At 35.0% G+C, this 21,858-nt stretch overlaps 1 protein-coding gene and 1 non-coding gene across 7 annotated transcripts in view; both read right to left on the bottom strand.

The window, feature by feature from the left end:
- Positions 1–4,638: 4,638 nt before the first annotated feature.
- The window catches only part of TRPC1 (transient receptor potential cation channel subfamily C member 1), a 78,400-nt gene continuing 61,180 nt past the window's right edge, over positions 4,639–21,858 (bottom strand). For all 6 annotated transcript variants that reach the window (XM_012437134.2, XM_012437135.2, XM_012437136.3 and 3 more), the window contains 5 exons: positions 20,098–20,241; positions 9,945–10,120; positions 8,300–8,501; positions 7,879–8,073; positions 4,639–6,509 (listed from right to left, as the gene is read on the bottom strand). In XM_012437134.2, the coding sequence (XP_012292557.1) occupies positions 6,282–6,509; positions 7,879–8,073; positions 8,300–8,501; positions 9,945–10,120; positions 20,098–20,241 (945 nt within the window). In that variant the 3' untranslated portion in view covers positions 4,639–6,281. The remainder of the gene's footprint in view (positions 6,510–7,878; positions 8,074–8,299; positions 8,502–9,944; positions 10,121–20,097; positions 20,242–21,858) is intronic.
- On the bottom strand, positions 11,336–11,397 carry LOC135275956 (U7 small nuclear RNA). The gene has a single exon (XR_010343539.1). It is a non-coding gene; the product is annotated as a U7 small nuclear RNA (small nuclear RNA).

Genomic DNA, 21,858 nt, shown 5'->3' with positions numbered 1-21,858 from the left:
TGCAACCTCTGCCTCCCAGGTTCAAGAGATTCCCATCTCAGCCTCCTGAGTAGTTGGGATAATAGGCACGCACCACCACACCAGCTAATTTTTGAATTTTTAGTAGAAAAAGGGTTTCACTATGTTGGCTGGGCTGGTCTCCAACTCCTTACCTCAGGTGAAGTGATCTACGTGCCTCGGCCTCCTAAAGTGCTGGGATTACTGGCAAGAGCCACCGCACCTGCTGAATATTCAAATTGATTAGGATAGAAGTAGCACAGCAATGAAATTCACCAGTCTGTCTGCTCTAAACACTCTGGTCCCTTTGGGCCTGGCTATTACTTTCTGAGGCTAACTCCCCTTTCCTACGGTGTTCACTACCTACCTGTCCATCCTCTCCCTCCAAATCTTCCTCATCTTGCTGGTCTCTGCTTAATGCTCATCATAAAAGACTGACATATTAGTCATTTAGAAAAGTAGGGACTTAAGTTCTGCTTGCTGACCAAGATGAACCTGTAATGAGAAACTAATTAAAAAATGGAAAGCTTTTGGATATATATTGACTGATAGGAAAAATAAATCAAATTCAGTATCTCAAGTCAGTCAGCATATAAGCTTGGACAAATTACTCAGAATGTTAGTTTTCCTGTGTATTAAATTAGAAGGTTTGAAGTCGGGAATCTAAGTTTTCTTTTAATCCAGTTTGAGAAAATAGGATCTGGAGCACACAATTGTTAAAGTATTTGATAAACTAGATGCCATTCCTAGAATATTTACACTAATGGATAATGGCTAAATTTTCATTCAATAACATTGTGCCATTCATCATTAACACCATACTTAGAGGATACAGAAGAGGATTAAGAGACCTGTTCCTTCCGGTGCCTGGTCTTGTTTTATGGCTTTTCAAAAGAAAGAGGCTGGGTGTGGTAGCACACTCCTGTAGTCCCAGCTACTTGGGAGGCTGAGGTAGGAGGTTCTCTTTAGCCCAGGAGTTGGAGACTCTAGTGTGCTATGATGGCACCTATGAATAGCCACTGTACTCCAGCCTGGGTAATATTGTGAGACTCTATCACTGGGGTTGGCAGGGTGGATGCGGGAAGAAGACATCTGCATTCAAGCAAACACAGAAAATATTGTGATTGCTTTTTTCTGTGGAAATAAAAATGGAAGAAATGAATTTTAAAATGAGAAGCTGAATTACCTCACAGAATTAATTTATGAATGAGTTAATGAGGCCGTTTTTGTATTTTCCTGCTTAAAATTGTGTTAAAACAGCACTAAATCATTTTGTCTGTCAATAAATTTGCCTAAAATTGAAGGATGGGTTAAATAACCTTTCTAATGGGGAGAGAAAGGAGAGAGAATTTTCCAGATTGCTGGTAGCAGGATGAAAAAAATGGACTTACCTGTCATGAATTGGATTGGCTAGGATAGTTGTTTTTTTTTAAACATACATTTACCTCTTATGCAAACCTGCTGTTTTGCCTCTTGTATTACTATAATTTAATTTATATCAGAAATCATGTCTCTTAAAGATGGTTATTTTTAAAGCATTAAATAGCATATAAAATTTTTCCTAATTTATGTATTGCATATCTGAAGTATTTATTTCAATCTGGGGGGAGAGCAGAATAGGAAAAAGCAATGTGAAATTATCAAATGAAGAGAAACACTGTAATGGGAAATTCTTCTAAGTGTATCCTCCAGAAACAACTTGTTTACAAATGGGGCCATGATGCCAGAAAACTAATAAATTAACTTACAAATGAGAAATTCAGAGCATTGACTATCCCTGATACTAGTACTAGTTTCTCAGTGTAATCTGAATAACTAGACCCAGCTGGTTTACTCCCAGGACCTATACCCTCAATTTATCAGACATTTTATACATGCATTTTCTGAGCAAAACAAAAAGTTTAAATAGTCTAAGGAATCAAAGTTTTATCAGGTAGAAAAGAGATAATAAGTATTTATTAATAATGAGATTAATAAGAGCACTTCCACTTTTATCATTTTTTAAGAAGACTGTCAAAGGTTAGTTGGTTTGTATCCCTCAAACAATAACAACCTCTAGTTACTTTTAGGAAAATGTTAAGCTTTGAAATCTGAACACATAACTAATGATCAAGCAAACTGGTCTTCATTGGGATTGCCTGAGAGTAGAAACTCATTCTATTCTTTTAGTTATTAATGTATAATGCTATTAGGTTTCAATGCTAAAAACTATAAAACATTATAAAGGGAAATTAAGGAAGACCTCAAGAGATGAGAAGCTAAATCATGTTGATGGTTTAGACCAACACTATTAAGATGTCAATTCTTCCCAAACTGGTCTCTCGTTTCAGTGAAATTCCAATCAAAATCCAACAGTTTTCTTTTTTTTTTGTAGAAATTGAGAGATTCCAAAATTTAAATGAAAAATTATAGAATTTAAATGGCAAAAATAATTTTGAAATAGTAATATGAAGTTATTCACCTTGACATTTATTACTGTACCTCACCGTGCTGTGTGAGTGGTGGGCTACCAACTTGCATATGCAAGCACTGCTTTCTTTGGCGGTGGTACTGAATTGTAAGATTCCCTTGTTATTTTCTTATTTATTTTAGTATGTTGTAGCATTATATTTTAGATTTTTTTTGGTCTGGTTTATTAAGGAATATTTCTATACATTAAAATTCACTCTTTTTAAGCATACAGTTTGATGAGTTATGCAGTCAGTCGTCTCCTAGACCGCTAGACCCTGGTACTCAGTGATCTGATTTCAGTTCCTATAGTTTTGTCTTTTCTAGAATGTCATATAAATGGAACCATACAGTATTGCAGCCTTTTGTGACTGGCTTCTTTCACTGAGTTTTAAAATTCATCCATGCTATTGCATATATCAGCAGTTTGTTCCTGCGGTGGCTTTATAATGTATCAACTTCGCTAGGCCTAATTATGTTTCCCAAAATTCCCTTCCTTGTATGCTTCCAGTTAAAAGAGACATTTTAGTGTGAGACTGGAGAGCAGAGGTGAACCCGCAGCCATTTTGTTCTTGATGTGAGCACTTCTGCAGCTCACATGTGCTGTAACTTAACTGCTGGTTCACTTTGCTAATGTGGGGCAGCAGCCAGACCTACAGCTGACCCTCCTTTCCTTGGATCCTCCTTCAGCTTCTCTGATTCCTGGGCCAAGTGAGTGTTTAGCAACACACTTGCAAAAGCAAGTGGCAAAGGGCAACACTTATCCCACAGGGCATCACATCCTAAGGTTGGAGATGTGAGGAGTGACCTGGGACTCGGTCTGTCTTCATGGGTTCCAGTTTGTCCCTGATCTCTCCTACTTGACATCCATCTTTTCTTCCCACTGGCCTACCCTATGAACTTCCAGCTCCACTTCAGCATTAGTTAAAAAAAACAGAGACTTACAGAGACTGCTTACCAACTCCAACAATTGTGTAACGTCAGATCAATGTAAACAAATCACTCTCCACACATATACATGTGTCCCTGCAAATATCCTAGTAGCTCTGTTTCTCTGATTGTGACTGACACAATTCCATTTTATTGCTGAATAGATTTTCATTGTATGGATGTACAATTTGCTGATCCAGTCAGTAGTTAATGGACATTTGGTTGTTTTCAGTTTGATACCATGAACAATGCTTCTATAAATGTTCGCATACAGGTCTTTGTGTTGGCAGATTAATTCAAAACATGGTACAGTAGTCCCCACTTATCTACAGGGCATATGCTCCAAGACCCCAGCGGATGCCTGAAACCACAGATACTACTAAGCCCAATTGCCGTTAACTGGGACACATTTCTGTTCATACCATCCACCCACAAATGTAATGCTTTTTCCATCTTAACTAAGTACTTCCCACACTGTAGCTGTACCTTTTGCAGTTTCAGGTGTAATGGCAAAATTAGCACAGATTTTTTTTTCCTTTTTCACAATTTTTCAGACAAAAGATTCATTGTTACTATAGATGTTACCATAGATACATTTTTTTTCTCTTAAGTTCCTTAAGTCAAGAGCTTTCACCTTTTCACCTAAAGGAAGCAGGCTACAGCTTCTCTTTGGCATATTTGAATTATCTGCATTACAACTCTTGTACTTTGTGGCCATTATAAAGTAAAATTAGGATTACATATAAAGCAAGGGTTACACAAGCAGTGGGATGCCATGACAATCGATCTGATAACAGAGAATGATGCTAAGTGATTAAGTGGTAGATAGTGTATACTGTGTGGATATGCTGAACAAAGGGATGATTCACGCCCAGGCAGGATGACATAGGATTTCATCATGTGACTCAGAATAGTGAACATTTAGAACTTAAGAACTGTCGGAGCATGGAGGCTCACACCTGTAATTCCAGCAGTTTGGCAGGCTGAGGCAGGAGGATCGCTTGAGCCCAGGAGTTCGAAGCTGTAGTGAGCTATAATCATGCCACTGCAGAGTGAGCATGGGCAGAGAGAGACCCTGTCTCTAAAAAACAAACAAACAAACAAAAACTTTAAAAATTATTTCTGGAATTTTTCATTCAATATTTTTGGACTATGATTAACTGTGGGTAACTGAAACCATGGAAAGTGAAACTGCAGATAAAGGGGGACTACTGTATATCTCAACTTTTTAAAACTGGTAACACAATGGACAGACTCTATCAATTTATAATCTAATGTCAAGTTTTATTCACCTTTTTTCTTACAATATGCTGTCATTCAAAATGTACCTCATAAGCAACTCAACTCATGCATACAGTAGGCACTCTATAAATGTTTTAATAATTAGGTATTTTTTAGAATGACTAAAAATCCAGATGTAAAATCCCAATTGGGAAGTGCATAATCCCATCGTAGACAAAATATATAACTTTACAATAAACATTTTTATAAGAATTTGCCCAAAAGAGGGAAGACTTAAAATTTGGAAATTAAAAAATAAAAATTCAAATGCAAGATGAAACATAATACTAACCTATTGAGACAATGATCCCTGGATCGGTGGTGCTTACGGACCGAGGGCTACCTGCACCCTGTGGCGTAAGACCATCTGACATTCAGTTAAGAAGAGAATTATATACCTAATACCCTCTTAACTGGAAGTGCTTCAATAATATATAAGTAATAGCCTATGAAAAAATTTTAGCTACATCCCTTTATGTAACACACACAAAAAATTAAATACATATTTTATCCTCTAATTTTAAAAAACCAATGCTTTTCATCTTAAGCAGCAAGAATGATCCACAAAAAAGCATGAAGTCACTCTTATAGAAGCTATGTTAAATTCCGAAAAGTACCTTGGGAGATAAGCTCAAGAACTTTAGTTCAAATATAAAAGAAATCATTGCATTAAAGAGAACGTCCAATGTTTTACAAAAACAAAACAGGTTGTGACTACATGTGATTAAAAAAGTATCTCCTAAAAAAAAAAAGGCATCTCCTATCTTATAACTATAAACATTCACTCCAACTTGAAAAAAAAAGCACTATTACGGTACAAAAAAATTAAAAGCGACCAAATGTAAGTAGCTATGCAAACTTATAATTGAATACTCTAGCTAAAAAAAATACTGACTATATTTTTCAAAAACTATAAAAATTTAAATATGTAGACTACATCAATACATGGAAATGTATATATTAAGTATTAAGTGAAAAAACATTAAAAATATAAAGTGATTATAACCATGTAAAAGTAAATATATTACAATAATGAAAACTGAAGTGAATTTGAACTGACATAAACAGATTCAAATATTAGGGTTTTTTCTTGGTTGCTTAAGATTATAACAAAATACAAAAGAAAAAAAATAGACTATTATTTTAGATAAAATTATACTCCTAAACAATAAATACTGAACTATATGTGAACTCCTAAAACAGAGATATTTAAAACATAACTTCTATATTTCAAGTGTATCCTATAAAGGACATCAGCCACATTTGCTGATCTTGATTTTATAAAACCTTCTCGGCAATGTGTCCTTTTATAACTGCCCTTCTTAAACATAAAAAGAAAACATTTTAAAGCACTGTCCAAGTAAGAAAATCAAGCAGCATGCTAACAAAATCTATCTACTTAATCTGTTTTGCTCCTGCAAAAAGCCACTAACAGAAGGTTTTAAAAAACTAATTCTATATACATACTTTACATAACATATATTTATGCTATAAATATTTTAAAGAATGGCTTTTACATAATTATTTATTTCAATATATATCTCATTAATTTCACTGCAAGTTATGCAAGTATAGTCTTTTGGATTTGTTATTGAAAATTATTCTCTTCATGATTTAGAAAATGGTTAATTTCTTGGATAAAACATAGCATATTTGGAAGTCCGAAAGCCAAGTAAATCCCTTATTTCATTTCGAAATTTTGACAGATCTTGGCGCAGTTCGTTTAGATTTTCCACAGTTGCCTGATCTGTACTTTGCATCTTCTGTCTCATGGAAGTCAAGTAACGATGCACTAGGCAGCACATCACTTTTTGATAGTTTTCATCTCTCTTCTGTTTCAAATTTCTCCATTCCTTCAAAACAAACAACAATATGATACTAATAATATGCAGAAACAATATTTAAAGTAAGTAGGCTTCAAAAATACATTCATAGACACAAAGACCTCTTTAAATGCTTTATTAGACTATAGTTTTGCTAGTATATGGTATAGCCTGCATATTTGTTTTATGCATTTAATTTTATGCTTATCTTGACTGAAGAAAGTTAATCTTAGGAATCCTTAGTTTATAGCAGGGATTGGCAAACTACAACCCACAGGCCAAATACGGTCCACACCCCGACTTTACAGCCTGTGAATTAAGAATAGATTTCACAGATGAACAGTTATCATCAATTATGATAAGAACACTAATTTTAAACTCTAAAGTGAAATTGTATCCCCTCCAAAAAGAAATTCCATTTTTTTCACAAGTAGAACTGTATTTTAAAAATTATTACTGTTATTGTTATATTTTGAATTTTATCAATAAAAGTTTTGTGAAAATTTGTTTTCTCTCTTATTATATCACTGCTTACACGGTATCTCTGACTTTGTGTCAGCCTGAAAAGTGTAAAATATTTACTATCTGGACCTTTACAGAAAAAATTTCCCAACCCCTGGTTTATAGTAACATATATTGAATTACTGATGTATTGAATAACTTTCAAGAAGAACCAGAAAAATATGAGCTGATTCTAGTAGTCATTCCTCAGCTACAGTGACAGAATAGGTATTCCGAATATTTCCTAAAACTATGAGATGAAATCTTGTATATTGGAGGAATCTGAAAAGTAAAAAAAACAACAAAAACTCAGTACTATCTCTCACTCTCAATAATTATATATATACATATATATATGTTTGTACATATATATACATATATACATATGTATGTACATATGTATATATGTATATATATATTTTTTTGAGGTAGAGTTCACTCTGTCACCTAAGCTGTAGTACAGTGGCATGATCCTGGCCCACTGCAACCTCTACCTGCTGCATTCAAGCAATCCTTCTGCCTCAGCCTCGTGAGTAGCTGGAACTACAGGCACGCACCACCACGCCTGGCTAATTTTTGTATTTTTAGTAGAGATGTGGTTTCACCATATCGGCCAAGCTGGTCTTGAACTCCTGATCTCAAGTTATCTGCCCACCTCAGCCTCCCAAAGTGCTGAGATTACAAGCGTAAGTCACCACTCTGGCCCTCTCTCTCTAAATAATATTTACTGAATCCTTACTTTATGTTGGATGCAATGCGGTGCATTAGGGAATACAGCAGTGAAAAAAGTCAGATGGTCACAGCCCTTAGGGAACTTGCATACTTATACTTAAAGAAACATCTGAGATTAGGAATTGTGAAAACTTTTATGTTGTCATTCAAGCTTCTAATTTCTTACCTTTAAACTGTTTTGTCGTTTGACCTTGCCTTTTGATGTATGAGAGCAAATCCACTTACTGAGGCTACTAATCATATAGCAGATAGTCTTTGGTGAAGGAATTATGTTGAAAGGTGGGGGTAATGTACATTTGTCATCGAAGTAGCTAAGCCATAACTTCGCTCGAGCAAACTTCCATTCTTTGTCTTCATGATTCTATATAAAAGGCAAATTAAAAAGCAAACTGGAATATGAATATATACACAAATATAGGGGGATGTTTCCACACCTTGCAAAAAAAAATTGGTTCAACATTTGCAATTATTATACATTACTTACATTTTAAAAATCTATATTTAATTTTAAAATATTGTTTTTCAGTTCTTATAATCTTTGGCTATCTTCTGAGGAGAATATAAAGTTTTTAAAAGAATGAACTTACTGCTATCAACTGAAAGCTTTTATGAAGCATTGCCACCAGCAGTTTGGTAAGCACAATCACAACCACGACATTGTATGTACCAACAATGACAGCTCCCACAAAGGACTGCAGTTCTTCTCCATAGCTAAATCTTGTGACAAAGATTGCCACATGCGCTAAGGAGAAAATATACCAGAACAAAGCAAAGCAGGTGCCAATGAACCTGTAAAGACAATTGCATTTCTGTTTAAAAGGCAATTAAAGAAATTAGCAAAAATGAATAATTTGTTTATATCAAAATTATATAAATAAAACACTGATAATCCTTGAACAATTCTTTATTTAAAAATGACGTTGATTTCTACAGTACAGATATGCCTTACTTTAAACAAAGACACAGACCCTAAGGAAGATAAATTATTTGTAACTGTTTAAGCCCTTGCTGCCTTTGTCTGTTCTCAACGAGGCAGGCTATATGGTCTGTTAATATCTAATTAGATTTTGCCATACCTCTGGTCAAAACCTTCAAATAACTCTCAATCTCAATAACTCAAAATCCTTACAAAGGCAAAAAGGTCCTACATGATCCCCATTACCTTTCTGACTTCATTTCCTACAACTCCCCCTCTGATTTGACACATTCCATCCACACTGGCTGCCTGGCTTTTTCTTGAACATGCCAGTCATGCTCCTAGCTCTGGACACTTGCCTTTGCTGTTCTCTCTGTAAATTCTCTTCCCCCAGGTATCTTCTTCATGGCTTGCTCCTTTACCAGCTTTAGATCCTCATGTGCATGTCATCTCTTCTGGGGCACTCCCCAGCTCCTTAGGTAAAACTGAACTCTGACACACAGACGCTCTTTAGCCCATGCTTTATTTGTTTTTGTAGCCCCTACCACTGTGTAACATACTGTATATTTTACTCCTCTTTTTGTTGCCTGTATCACCTCCCTAGAATGTAAGCTTCAACTAATACTTCATTCACTCAGCACTTAGAACATTGTCTGGCAATGTAGTAAATGCTACATTGACACATACTCATTAATCTTTTTTTTAACATAAGATTACACACAAAGTAACTAAAGAATAGTTGGCACATAATAGAAATAACAAATGTGTCCTTCCACACCCCTTCTCCACTGTTTTATTTAAAAATGAGGGGAGGTATTTTGTTTACCTCACAACAGGTTGTTCAAATCCTTATGATACATTAGAGAAAAAAAAAATGTTGATGAAGTTCTAATGATTCTCAATTCTAATGACCTCTTAAAAGGTGTTAAAGCTGTGTGTTTTTGGCTGTAACAAGGACTGAGAGTTGCTACTGACATGTAATACTGAAGGACAGAGATGCTGAACATCTCTTCCAATACATGGGACTGACAAAGAATTGCTCAAAATGCTAAGAACACACAAAATGCCAAGAATTCCTCTGTTAAGATAGATTGCAGTAGGAAAGACAAGGTAATAATCTAGACCCACTATTTAAGATTCTGTATGTAAAGATGACTATACTGATTCATGAAAAAATAAGTATTTGTTAAAGTTTATGAACATTAATAAGGAATTTCTTAAAATTTGAAGTTCCATTTCTATAGATACTAATCCATATAGAAGACGGTAAAAAGAAAAGGCAAATATATTTACTAAAACATTTAAAAGACACTCACGAATGGAAGGTATCATTGCTTTGCTGTTCACAGAAGATGCCTACACAGTCCTTCTGCTCCTTTGAAGTATATCCTTTATCATACAGTTGTGTCAGTCCAATTGTGAAAGAAAACAAAACAAGAAGAAACATCCCAAGAAATTTTCCAAAATCTTGTAACATCTGTCCCATTGAAATCTGTGGAATATATAACACAGGTATTAATTAAGATTATCAGAAAAACAAAATATTAAATATAAATGACCCAGCAACAAAAGGAAGACAAACACATAATCCACAGCCTACCCCTTCTATTGCATTTGGTTGAGATATACTAGCATTCTAAAAACATTGAACACCCAGCTGCCTAACAAGTCATTCTAATCCAACATGATCAGTGTTACACGGCACATTCCTAGAACCTGGATCAGGTTTTCAGAGGACATTGTTGTTATGGAGATAGAGGCAGAGATATGGAGATTTAAGAAAATGCCTAATTTGCAAGGGATAAAAGGAAAATACCCTGCTCAAACCTAAAGAGAAATAAATGCTTATATTTACATAGCTTCTTAAAGATTACAAATATAAAATCATTATGAGGCAAAGTATTTCACCTGATTTTTAAAACCAATTCTAAACCAATTCCTAAAAGGCAGCATTTCCTCCTATGGGACTGCTCTAATTTCTTATGTTGAGGTGATAGATTTTCTTTCACTTTGGGTCCATTTTAAGAAAATATTGGCTGGGCACAGTGGCTCACACCTGTAATCCCAGCACTTCAGGAGGCCGAAGTGGGCGGATAACAAGGTCAAGAGATGGAGACCATCCTGCCAGCATGGTGAAACCCCGTTTCTACTAAAAATACAAAAATTAGCTGGGTGTGATGGCTTGCATCTGTAATCCCAGCTACTTGGGAGGCTGAAGCAGGAGAATCCCTTGAACCAGGGAGGCGGTGGTTGCAGTGAGCCAAGATGTGCTATTGCACTCCAGCCTGGTGACAGAGCAAGACTCTCATCTCAAAAAAAAAAACAAAACCAAAAACTATGTGTGCAAGCCAAATGAGGGTGTCCAGTATTAGTAGTGAGTATCTTTTGTTGTTTAGACATGGTATAGTGCATATGGATGTCATAATCCTAATTTCATTCTCCTTCACACTCCTTCAAAATTTAGAGCTTAGGTACTTCTAACAAATTCTTGGTTTTCAAATTGGCATACCAATTTGGGGAATAATGTGATAGTACTTTTTTGATCCAGCAATTCTATCCCTAGAAATTTAACCAAGAGATAGCAAGTACACAAAGACGCATGTATATACAAGGATTTCCACTGTAGCATTGTTAGAGGTAGGAAAAACTTTGAGAAAATCCTCAATATTGGTTTCATTTATTTATTTATTTTTTATTTTTGGGGGGAGGGGGTTTTCCTGCAAAAACTGGAAAGCCTGCTAGATACATTCTAAAAGAGCTGTAACATTACTCAACATTGTTTTTAAAAAGAATGAAGAACATCTACATGTGCTGGCATAAAAAGATGGCTGTAAGAAAGTCCAAAAAGCAGGGTATAAAACAGTATGTATATGTAGAATAGCTCCCATTTCTATTTTTTTAAAGGATAGATAAGATACATATTTTCATATAGATATGATTTAATATGCATAGGAAATTTCTGGAAGTTTACACAAGAAATTGTTAACAATGTTTATTTATGGAAGGTAAGACTAAGGGTATAGAGGGCAGACTTTTTAACTTCATATCCCTTTGAGTTTTCTTTACTATATGCATTGATTACTTTTTTTTTTTTAGACTCAGTCAGTGGCACTATCTCGGCTCACTTCAACCTCCACCTCCCAGATTTAAGCAATTCTCCTGCCTCAGCCTCTCTAGTAGCTGAGATTATAGATGCCCACCACCATGCCCAGCTAATTTTTTGTATTTTTAGTAGAGATGGGGTTTCACTATGTTGGCCAAGATGGTCTCGAACTCCTGGTCTCAAGTGATCCGCCCACCTCAGCCTCCCAATGTGCTAGTGACATGGGCTACCATGCCTGGCCTCATTATTTTTAACATACAAAAATTAGTGTTTTAAAACAACCCTTCCTCAAATTTAACCAGGTCAAATTAATTACATCAACCTTCAAATAAAATTCCTAATTGACCCAAGTCTGCCAGCATAGCACAAGCCCGCTTTCAGTGATACAAAATGGTACCCATAGGTAAGTGGCCACATGCTTCTAGCCCACCGAAGTGGACCAGCTACTTAAGCAGAAGAGGTGAGTTTAAATTCTTAGGTATACCATGAGCTAATAACCCAGACTCTGCCACAGTGGCAAGGTCCAATTATGCCTGACTTGTACTTTTGACTAGACCATATGATACTTTTCAAAGTCTATGCTTCCCTCACTTGGCCCCCTTGCAAAATTCTGACACAAGAAGCAGGGACACTCAGAAAACTGAAAATATGTGAGAAGGAGAAGAAATGCACTTTCCTCTTAATCAATGACAGCTTTATTGGATAACCTTGAGAAAGAAAAGCATCCATTAAAATTATGATTGCTTAGAGTAAAGCCATACCATCTCAGTAGAGAACTCAATCCTTTATGATAGTAAGAATGTAGTAACCGCTTTTGATAACTACATCACCTTTGAGGAAAGTCTGGATACTGTCAGCTTATAGGTAAACTGGGTTTTCCAATAGTGACCATGTATGATATAATTTTAAGTTTAAAAAATATAGTCAAAGTAGCTTTAACGTAAGTTTTAAATAAATGTAATTGAGTTCAATGTCAAGGTAAGCAATTCTGAATGAGAGCACCACAAACTTCATGATTTGCTTAAATTTTAAATTTAAAAAGAAATTTTTAAGAGACAGAGTCTCACTGTTGCCCAGGTTGGAGTATGGTGATGTAATCACAACTCACTGTAGCTTTGACCTCCTGGGCTTAAGCAATCCTCCCCACTCAGCCTCATGAGAAACTAGAATTATAGGCACATACCACCATGCCTGGCTAATTTTTAAATTTTTTGTAGAGGGGTGTCTTTCTGTGTTGCCCAGGCTGGTCTTGAACTCCTGGCCTCAAGCTATCCTCCAGCCTCAGCCTCCCAAAGTGCGGCAATTACAAGTGTGTTCCACTATGCCAAGCCTGACTTGTAATAGCATGATATTGGTTCTTATATAAGAAGAACTAAAAGCAGAACAGTGAATATCACTGAGTTGAACACTGGCTTGAAGACATTAACCAAATATTCATGTGAAAGGCAAATATTAAAAACCATAAATTTATTTCAGACTGAGAGATTATAAAATTTATATTTGTAGAAGTAATACTAATGCTTTCTCAAATATTTACTTTTTAAAAACTACTTGGCAGCTTAACTTGAGAAATATTAAAATTTGTGACATAAAAGAGAAAGGTAATTAAAATATTAATACTGAAATTTACATAAAATACTAGTACACACAGAGGAAAAAAATCCTTGCTAATCAGAAAGAGGGAAGTTAAAACAAACTGCTAAATTAGTATAACTTTTTAAAAAGCACCAAATGCTATTGATGTGGTGAAACTATTTTTATACTGCTTATGTTGCAGAAAATTAGCACACTCTATTTGTAAAAAAAAAAAAAAAAAAATACTGAGGTGTTAGGTAGGTCATATCTTTTGATCTGCTAATGCTATTTTTGGAGACTTATCCTCAGAAATAAGAGAGGCAAAAAGCCTTATATATAGAGTACTACGCAGAACAACAAAAACCTAAATCTCTGATGAGGGAAAGGTTGCTTTCATTAGGCTCATTAAATTACAGAAGTCACTAACAAAAGAAAGCAATAATAATGACAACTTCTAGTCATTGTCTTTCCAAATCTCCTTCCAGAATAAACCCATAATTATCTGTCCAAAAGTTCTGTCTAAGCAAGCCACCCAGGCTCAAAAACCTCCTTTGCACATGTGATACTAAAATTCCTGGCACAGAGACCTTCAGTATCCAGCCCAGCCTATCTTTTTTAGCTTCGTCTCCCCAACTCCAATCCACAGTCCAACTATAAAGGACATGCTGTATTCTCTCAGCACACCATGCTTTATGACTCCATGCTTCTGCATGTTACTCTCCCTTTGTCCCTTACCAGGCAGGCTTCTCATCCCTTCAAGGCTCAGATCAAATGCCACCTCCTCTAAGGAGCCTTCCTGACTCTCTCCAGCTACTCCCTCAGTCATGCTTCCAAAGTAACTTTGTTATTGCTAAAACAGTATTTTTGACTTCATACTAGTATTTATGTTATGTTTGTCTCCTCTAGCAGTCTTTAAGAGCAGCCACCATGTCTTAGTAAGCTCCAGAGCCTGGTGCATTAATTAAAATGTTGAATAATTCTTCATTTTCCAAGAGCTATCACATCTATTAAGTAGGAAAGGCTAGTATTAGTTCTATTTTTCCACGTGACAAAATTGACTCTCAGAGAGATTTACTGAATTGCTCAGGGTAACAGAACTAATAGATGGCACAGGGAGGAGCTGAATTCTTGCTTCTAACTCCTTGCAAGCGCTTTTCTAAAACATCACTCTGTGGTCTTAGCACTCTCATTACAAATGCAGGGCTGGATACAATTAGCAGGGATTTAGTTCTCACATAATAGCTCCCACCAGGATTCACTGAATTAATAGATAAAGTATTATCCAAAAATGATGTAATTGTTAATTAACTTAGTTAATTAACACCAAGTCCTGGTTCTAACACTGTGTGAGCTGGGCCTTAGTTTCCTGATCTATACAAGGGATATGGTCAAATGATACAACAGACTCATCTACATGCAATTTTCCAGCTTTAACCTAATCAATTTAATCAGTATCTCTGAGGACAGGACTTGAGAATCTAGGTTGAATATGCTCCCCAGGTGATTCTGTAGCCCCACCAGTTTGAGAACCTCTGGACTACATGACTCCTAGGTTTCTCTAACACTAATATACACCAAAATGCAAAACACCTGAAATAGCTCTTTACTCATTAGAAGGAGCACCAATATGCCACTTATATTATACAGGCTACTAAATTAAATCTGGTAATTATCTAGTAAAATCAAATAATTCACTAGAAATAAAATAAAAACACTAATGTCTCAAGTACTAAGCTTTCCAAGTTTTCTTGTATTATATTTCAGCTCTGCCATAGTTAACTAACTATAAAAGGAATGGAAAAATGGACCTAAACATTTATGTAAAGCCCACCATGTGTCAAGTACTCTGGTACTTACATACACTGACCCATTTAATCCTCACAACAACGGATAAAGAATCCGAGGCTCACAGACACTAAACAATAAGAGATGGAGCAAGATTTTGAACTAAGCTGTCAGGATCCAAGGAAATGTTCATTCATTTGTAATATTAGTAATTCTAATAACTAGACCAAACAGAAAAGCAAGACACTTAGATAATAGCACTTTCAAGTACCATAAATGTTGAGGCCTAGGAATGCATGCATAGACCCTCAAAGGCTCCCCTCCTTTGGTCTGATTTGCTCATCATGACCACTCCAGAACTAATCCTTGCCAGAGACCTCTGCTTGGGGGCTCCTCCTCAGAGAAACCTAATCAATTTATGTGGTGCCTTTAGTTAAAATGTCGAGAATCACATGATATGGCAGATTTCCCTAGGAAACATTTCAACCTCTGGGAAAGAAATGCACCTCCTATCCTAAATGAAGTAGGAAGGGAAGGGACTTTTGGGAAGAAAAGGGATATTTGAGAAAATTCCCAAGTAACTTATTTTCCTCCAAAACAAAACAAAACAAAACTGTCTTGTTTCCACTTAGTTTCTCTAGATGTAAGGCCTGAAAGCATGAGATCAAAAACAGAAGCTGAAGTGGGAGACTTGTTGCTTTTCTAAGGACTCGTTATCATAGCACCGAAGAAAAGGTGGTGATATTTCACAGTGGGAAGGGGAGGAAAGAAAGAGGAAGGGCAAACAGGTCCACTTGACTTTATGTCTGGTGTTTAATCACCCAGTCTTATCAGATATGACAATAATAATAAACCTTAGCTTTCTCTTTGGATGGATTTTGCATTTGACAGTTCCTTGGACAGTAGGAGTAAAACTCCCTGAAGGGTTGTTTTCTCTGAAGGCCTTGCCTCTTTCTCTTCTATCCTCCTCAACCCACTCCACCCTACACTTTAACTGCCACATTCAGTTGGAACCCTCTCACTACTTAGTACCAGTAACTGGTACTCAAGCATACAAGCATACCTCATTTAGGACCAGTAACTGATACTCAAAATACAAGCATATATCATTTTATTATACTTAACTTTGTGGTGCTCCACAGATACTGTGTTGTTTGTGGCAACCCTGTTTTGAGTAAGTCTATGGGTGCCATTTTTCCTACAGTATGTGGTACAGATGGGTAAGAATCAGGGGCCCAAGCAGCAGACTCTTGGAGCAGGAGAAACTGTTAATAATTACATCTTTTGTACTAAGCGACAAGAATAGACAGAAAGCATGTGGGACCTGAGAGAGGTCCCTACCCTGGGACTAAGTAAGGAAAAAGGGTAGAGTGCTGTGTGATTGTGGCTTGTTCTTTTTGTCTAAATCATCCAACTGTCAGTGTAAAAGGTTAATTCATTTGAGACATGTGACTTGAATAATTTTTTTAAAATCTGTAAATTATTAAAGCCTGCCCACAGAAGTTACTATACAATAAGAGTTAATGAAGGAATAGTATTATTCTGTAGTATTAAACAACCTGGGGGGCAATTTGATATAGTGATTAAGACCACTGGCTCTGGAGTCAAAACACCTAGGCTAGAATCCCAGTTCTGCTACTTACCAACCATGTGACATTGCGCAAGTTACTTAATGTCTCTATGCCTCAGATTCTTCCTCTGTAAAATGGAAATAAAAGAGTCTGCCTCTTAGAATAGTTGTGAGGATTAAATGAGGTAATAAATGTAAATAAAGACTTTAGAACAGTAACTGGCACATAGTAAGGGCTCAATAAATGTCTGCTATTACTATTACCACAATTATGTGCAGATTCTATCTTCATGTCTTTTTTCTTTAAAATACAAAGCATTACTGATTTATGCCCAATCATGTTTCTTATATCTGCTGAAATGGATTAGCTGGCATCCTTTATAAAAGCGAGAGAAGAAACAACAAAAAAAAAGCCTATCTATTTAGCATTATCATTACCATTCACTTTGGGTATATTTGTATTTTGTTCATTCTTCTGTTTAGATCCATATTCCCCTATGGTATTGTAGTCCTTCCACCTGAAGGACTTCTATTAACATTCCTTGTAGTGCTAGTCTCCAGTGATGTATTCTTTCAGCTTTTGTGTGTCTGGAAAAGTCTGTATTTTACCTTCATATTTGAGTGATATTTTGCTAGGTAGGGAACCTCCAGGTTGACAGTTGTTTTTTTTTTTTTTAGTTTCAGTCACTCCACTGCCTCCTTGCTTTCATTGTTTCTGATAAGAAATCTGCTGTCATCCTTATCTTTCTTCCTCTGTATATCATGACCTGCTATTCTCTGTTTACTTTAAAGGTTTTTTTCTTTATCACTGATTTTCAGCAGTGATATACTGAATATGATGTCCCTTGGTGTGATTTTCCTTATGTTTCTCATGTTTGGAGGTTTATTGAACTTGTTGGATCTGTGGGTTTATAGTTTTCTTCAAAAATGTCAGCTATTATTTTTTCAAAATTTTTTGGTCTCTCATTTCTTCAGGGATTCCAATTATATTAGTATTAATTAATAGCAAGCCACCTGAAGTTGTCCCAAAGTTCACACTCTTTTCATTTTAAAAATTCTTTCTTCTCCATTTTATTTTGAATAGTTTCTATTGTTATCTAATCAAGTTTACTAATGTGTTTTTCTACAATATCTAACCTCTCATTAATCACATCCAGTGCATGTTTCATGTCACACAGTGAAATTTTCATCTCTGAAAGTTTAATTTGGGTCTTTTTTTTTTTTTTTTTTACATCTTCCATGTCTCTACTAAATTTTAAACTTTTTGTACATATGGAACACAATAATAATAACTGTTTGGCAAGTCCTTATATGATAATTCTAACATCTGTGTTGCTTTTGAATAGGTTTTGATGAACACAGTTAAGTTACTTGGAAAAAGTTTAATCCTTTCACATCTTGCTTTTAATATTTGTTTGGTGAAACCAGAGCAGTGTGTATGTAGGCTACAGATAACTACTGAGGCAAGACCCTTCTGAGTACTCTACCCAATGACCAATGTATCAAACAGACACTCTCCTTTGCATGAGCTCTAAGTACTGTTTCCACTAATTCTGATGAGATGGCTCTTTCCCTGCCCCAGGTAGAGTTCTCACATTCATATGCTAATCAGTACTCTGCTGAATACTCAAGGGAGAACTTCTGCAGATCTCCAGAATTTTCTCTCTGTGCTGCTCTGTCCTCTCTAGTACCCTTCCTGCAAACCCTAGTCTTTTGGGTCTCACTGGCCTCTTGTATCAGTCTCCTAAACCCAGAATTCTGCCAGGCTCTGACTGCACTGACCCACTCTGCACAATAGCCTAAAAATTCTCACAAGGCAGTAAGCTGGAGTAATCTTTGTTTCTCGTTTCTTAGACATCACTGTTGTTTATTGCCTGATGTCTAGTTTCTTATAAGCTGTTGTTTCATATATTTTGTTCTTTTTTCCTTTTTGATTGCTTTAGGTAGAAGGGTAAATCTAATCCTTATTACTCCATGTTGGATGGAAACAGAAGTCAGAAACTGACTGTTCATTCTTAAACAATATTATACTTTCTTCTTTTTAACCCTTTGTAGAACTCCATAAAGAAATTTCCAGTATAGAAATCTAGTTCTGTCATCCACTTTCAGTTAAAAAAAAAAAAAAATCAATGTGCATGTAATAAAAACACTGTTGACTCTTGATTAAAGCATTCATAGACAATATTAGTGGCAAAAATAAATCAAAAGAACAGATAGTTTAAGCCAGTGTTTCTATGGCTTACTGTTTTGGAGAAATACAGAGACTTGCACATATTTCATGAAAAACAGGTATGAGGTTAAATGACTTTAGGTAATGATGATTTGAACAAGGTTAAACAAATTTCTTTCTTTTTTCTCAGAAGCTTTAATGTGATAACATGCACTGTCAATTCCCAAAAGAGGTATACAGTATGCAGTGTGTCCCAAACTTACTTAATTCAGAGCATCTCACAGGACTTGGTTAAGAGAGCCACACTTCAGGAAACACTGTTGCTGGATGACAGCACAAGCCTAATCAAATCAGGTTTTTCCTATATATTTTATTTTCATATCCCTGTTTGGAGAAGGTAATTATGCCTTTTATTTAAAATAGTGCCTTTAAAAATATGAGACAATCTAAATTGTTAGTAAATTTTGACTTATCAAGGGAAAATGAATATTGCTTAGATTTTCAGAATTAGTAAGATAGAGTATTACACAGAGCTAGCAGAGTTGACCCCACCTTCTGAAAACAATCAATTACTAAACTCTATTGGGTAAATACAACCAATTGTGAGTCTTTTATTTGGTGCAAAGAGACTTAGAACTTAGTCTTGAACTCTTGTACATAATAATCATACTACTTTGGACAAATGAAATCCCATCTCAAAGGCTCAATTTCTTTAACTATAAAGTATTATAAAATATAAAGCTGAACTACATAACCTCTATAAATTTTTTAGCTCTAAATATGCTAATTTCCAACATATTACATTTAATATTTGTTAAACAAGTGAAAATATTCTTTTAAAATACAGCTTATACATTTTCAAAATCATCAAACATGATTATTTTGGTTTGCACAGGTCCTCCTTTATACTTATAACCTAAAATATTTAAAACGTTAAATGTGAGATTCATTTTGATAAAAAGCGGATTTTTAATGTTACTCTACTGTCTGAAACGTAATTATATTTTAAACATATCTATGTCTATGGAGTGAGGGGAGGAGGCTAATGGACCACAGCGTAATAAACTTGGAATACCTGAAAGCAAAGGATTATCACTGAGCCAGAAGCAAAGTAGATAAACATGCTGTGTCCTTCTAATTGCTATTTATTCTCAAAAGCAAAGTTTACTTTAATATCATGAGATAACAATATTCCAGTGGACAAATAGAAAGATGTAACAATAATGACATCTAACAAATGTTCTTTAAGAAATTTTAATTATTTACCTGTAATGGACCCAAGATAGAGCTGGTTGTGTACATAAAAAAGAGACGAAGATAACTTAGAACATTTGCAAATGCAAAAAGCCCTTCTGCCACCAGTGTAGGATGGAATGCATCCCAATCCTTCCGATCAGCAAAATCATGAAACTAAGGTTAGGAAGAAAAAGCCAAAGGTAAATAAGCTCTCTCAATTTAGGAAAATAAAAGCAAATATTCTGACTGTTGAAAGAAAACTATTTTAATTTTGTCTTCTTATCATGGATCTCCACTTATGTTTTATAGGGTTCTTTTTTAAAAACAGAAATAACGTTTTAATAAAAGATTATTATGTATGTGAGGCATTATCACTCTAAATGAAGACGTTTTTCCAGAAATTCTTAAATTTTAGAAAATTAAATAATTTTTTAAATTATAATTAAACTTTTTATTAATGAAATGTTGGCTAGTTTTCTTAAATTCCACAACACAAACTTTAAGTACATGTGCTGTCAATTAATTCCCTATCACATTACATTAACTTACTCCTTTGACTCAGAATTCAGGGTTTATTTCCCCTCTTTTAAATACAAAATAAAGAGAGGGCATTATTGTACTTAGACAGAGTGGTCAAATGTCCCAATTGCCTGGGATAGTTTAAGATGATATACCAGTTGTCCTGGCATAATTATTAATAGTGTTCCCTTTCACTCAAATGTCCTGATTTGGATAATAAATTATATGGGTAACCCACTTATAGAACTAAAGAGTTCAATCTGAAAAAGAGCAATGTCTCTTAATCCCTTTATCAAACCATTTATGTATATATGACCAATTTTTATTTCTTAGTAATTTCACACTAGGTGCTGAACATACCTAACATATTCCATACTACTGATCAATTAAGTAAATAGCATTTTTTAATAAAGTAAAATGACATAAGATAATCAGCCTGCTTTTTCTATAATCTATAAACTAATAAAAAAACAGAGAATATTATATATTTTAGTTCCTTGAATGTGACACCCCAGAAGAATTTTAAACTCAGGGTTTAAACAAAGATAGTTAACACAAAATTTATTACCCTTTCTGGGCTTGGGGGAGCCTAAATCTTGGTGAAGTAAAATTGTAAGTTATCTATAAGGGGAGATTTTTGTCAAATTCTAAATAAAAATATATAGTTGTTAGAAAAATAATATTTAAGTCACTTTAAAGCTGTTAAAGATAATAATCATGATTTGAAATGTGCTAAACATTACATAACCATTTCATTCATTATGGAACGGAATGGAAACTTTTTTTCTGGCAGATATAAAGATATCTAACACTAACCATTTTAAGTTACTTTCTTCTCATTTTAAGTTTATTCAGGTTAATAAGCTAAAAGAACCTAGGTCAGATAAAGGGAATTGGCATGTAGTAGAAAGAAAATAGACAGATCAGGATTTAAATCCAGTCTTGGTTTCTTATTGTGTGCTTTTGGACAAGTTGTTAATATTTCTAGGCCTTATTTTCCTTATTTGCAAAATGGGGATGAGAATGTCAGTCTCATAGAATCCCGGTGCAGATGAAAAGAGATAAAGTATACCAAATGTCAACTATGGGTCCCTGTTATATAATAAATAACCATCATGTAAAGTAAGTAACACCCTGTAAACTACTGGAAAAATAGGAAACCATGTGCACACAGGCTTAAAACGAAAACACACCAGACACTGATCTGGCCCAATGTAACTCTGAGTTACATAGCTAAATATCTTAGTTATTTCCAAAATTAACTTTATTTGT

This window comes from Aotus nancymaae, unplaced genomic scaffold, assembly GCF_030222135.1.
Source record: "Aotus nancymaae isolate 86718 unplaced genomic scaffold, 86718_ANA_hifiasm-v0.15.2.pri h1tg000019l, whole genome shotgun sequence".
In the NCBI taxonomy this organism is placed as follows: Eukaryota; Metazoa; Chordata; class Mammalia; order Primates; family Aotidae; genus Aotus; species Aotus nancymaae.
Note: the sequence above shows the minus strand (reverse complement) of the source record. Positions and strands in the feature narration are given on the sequence as shown.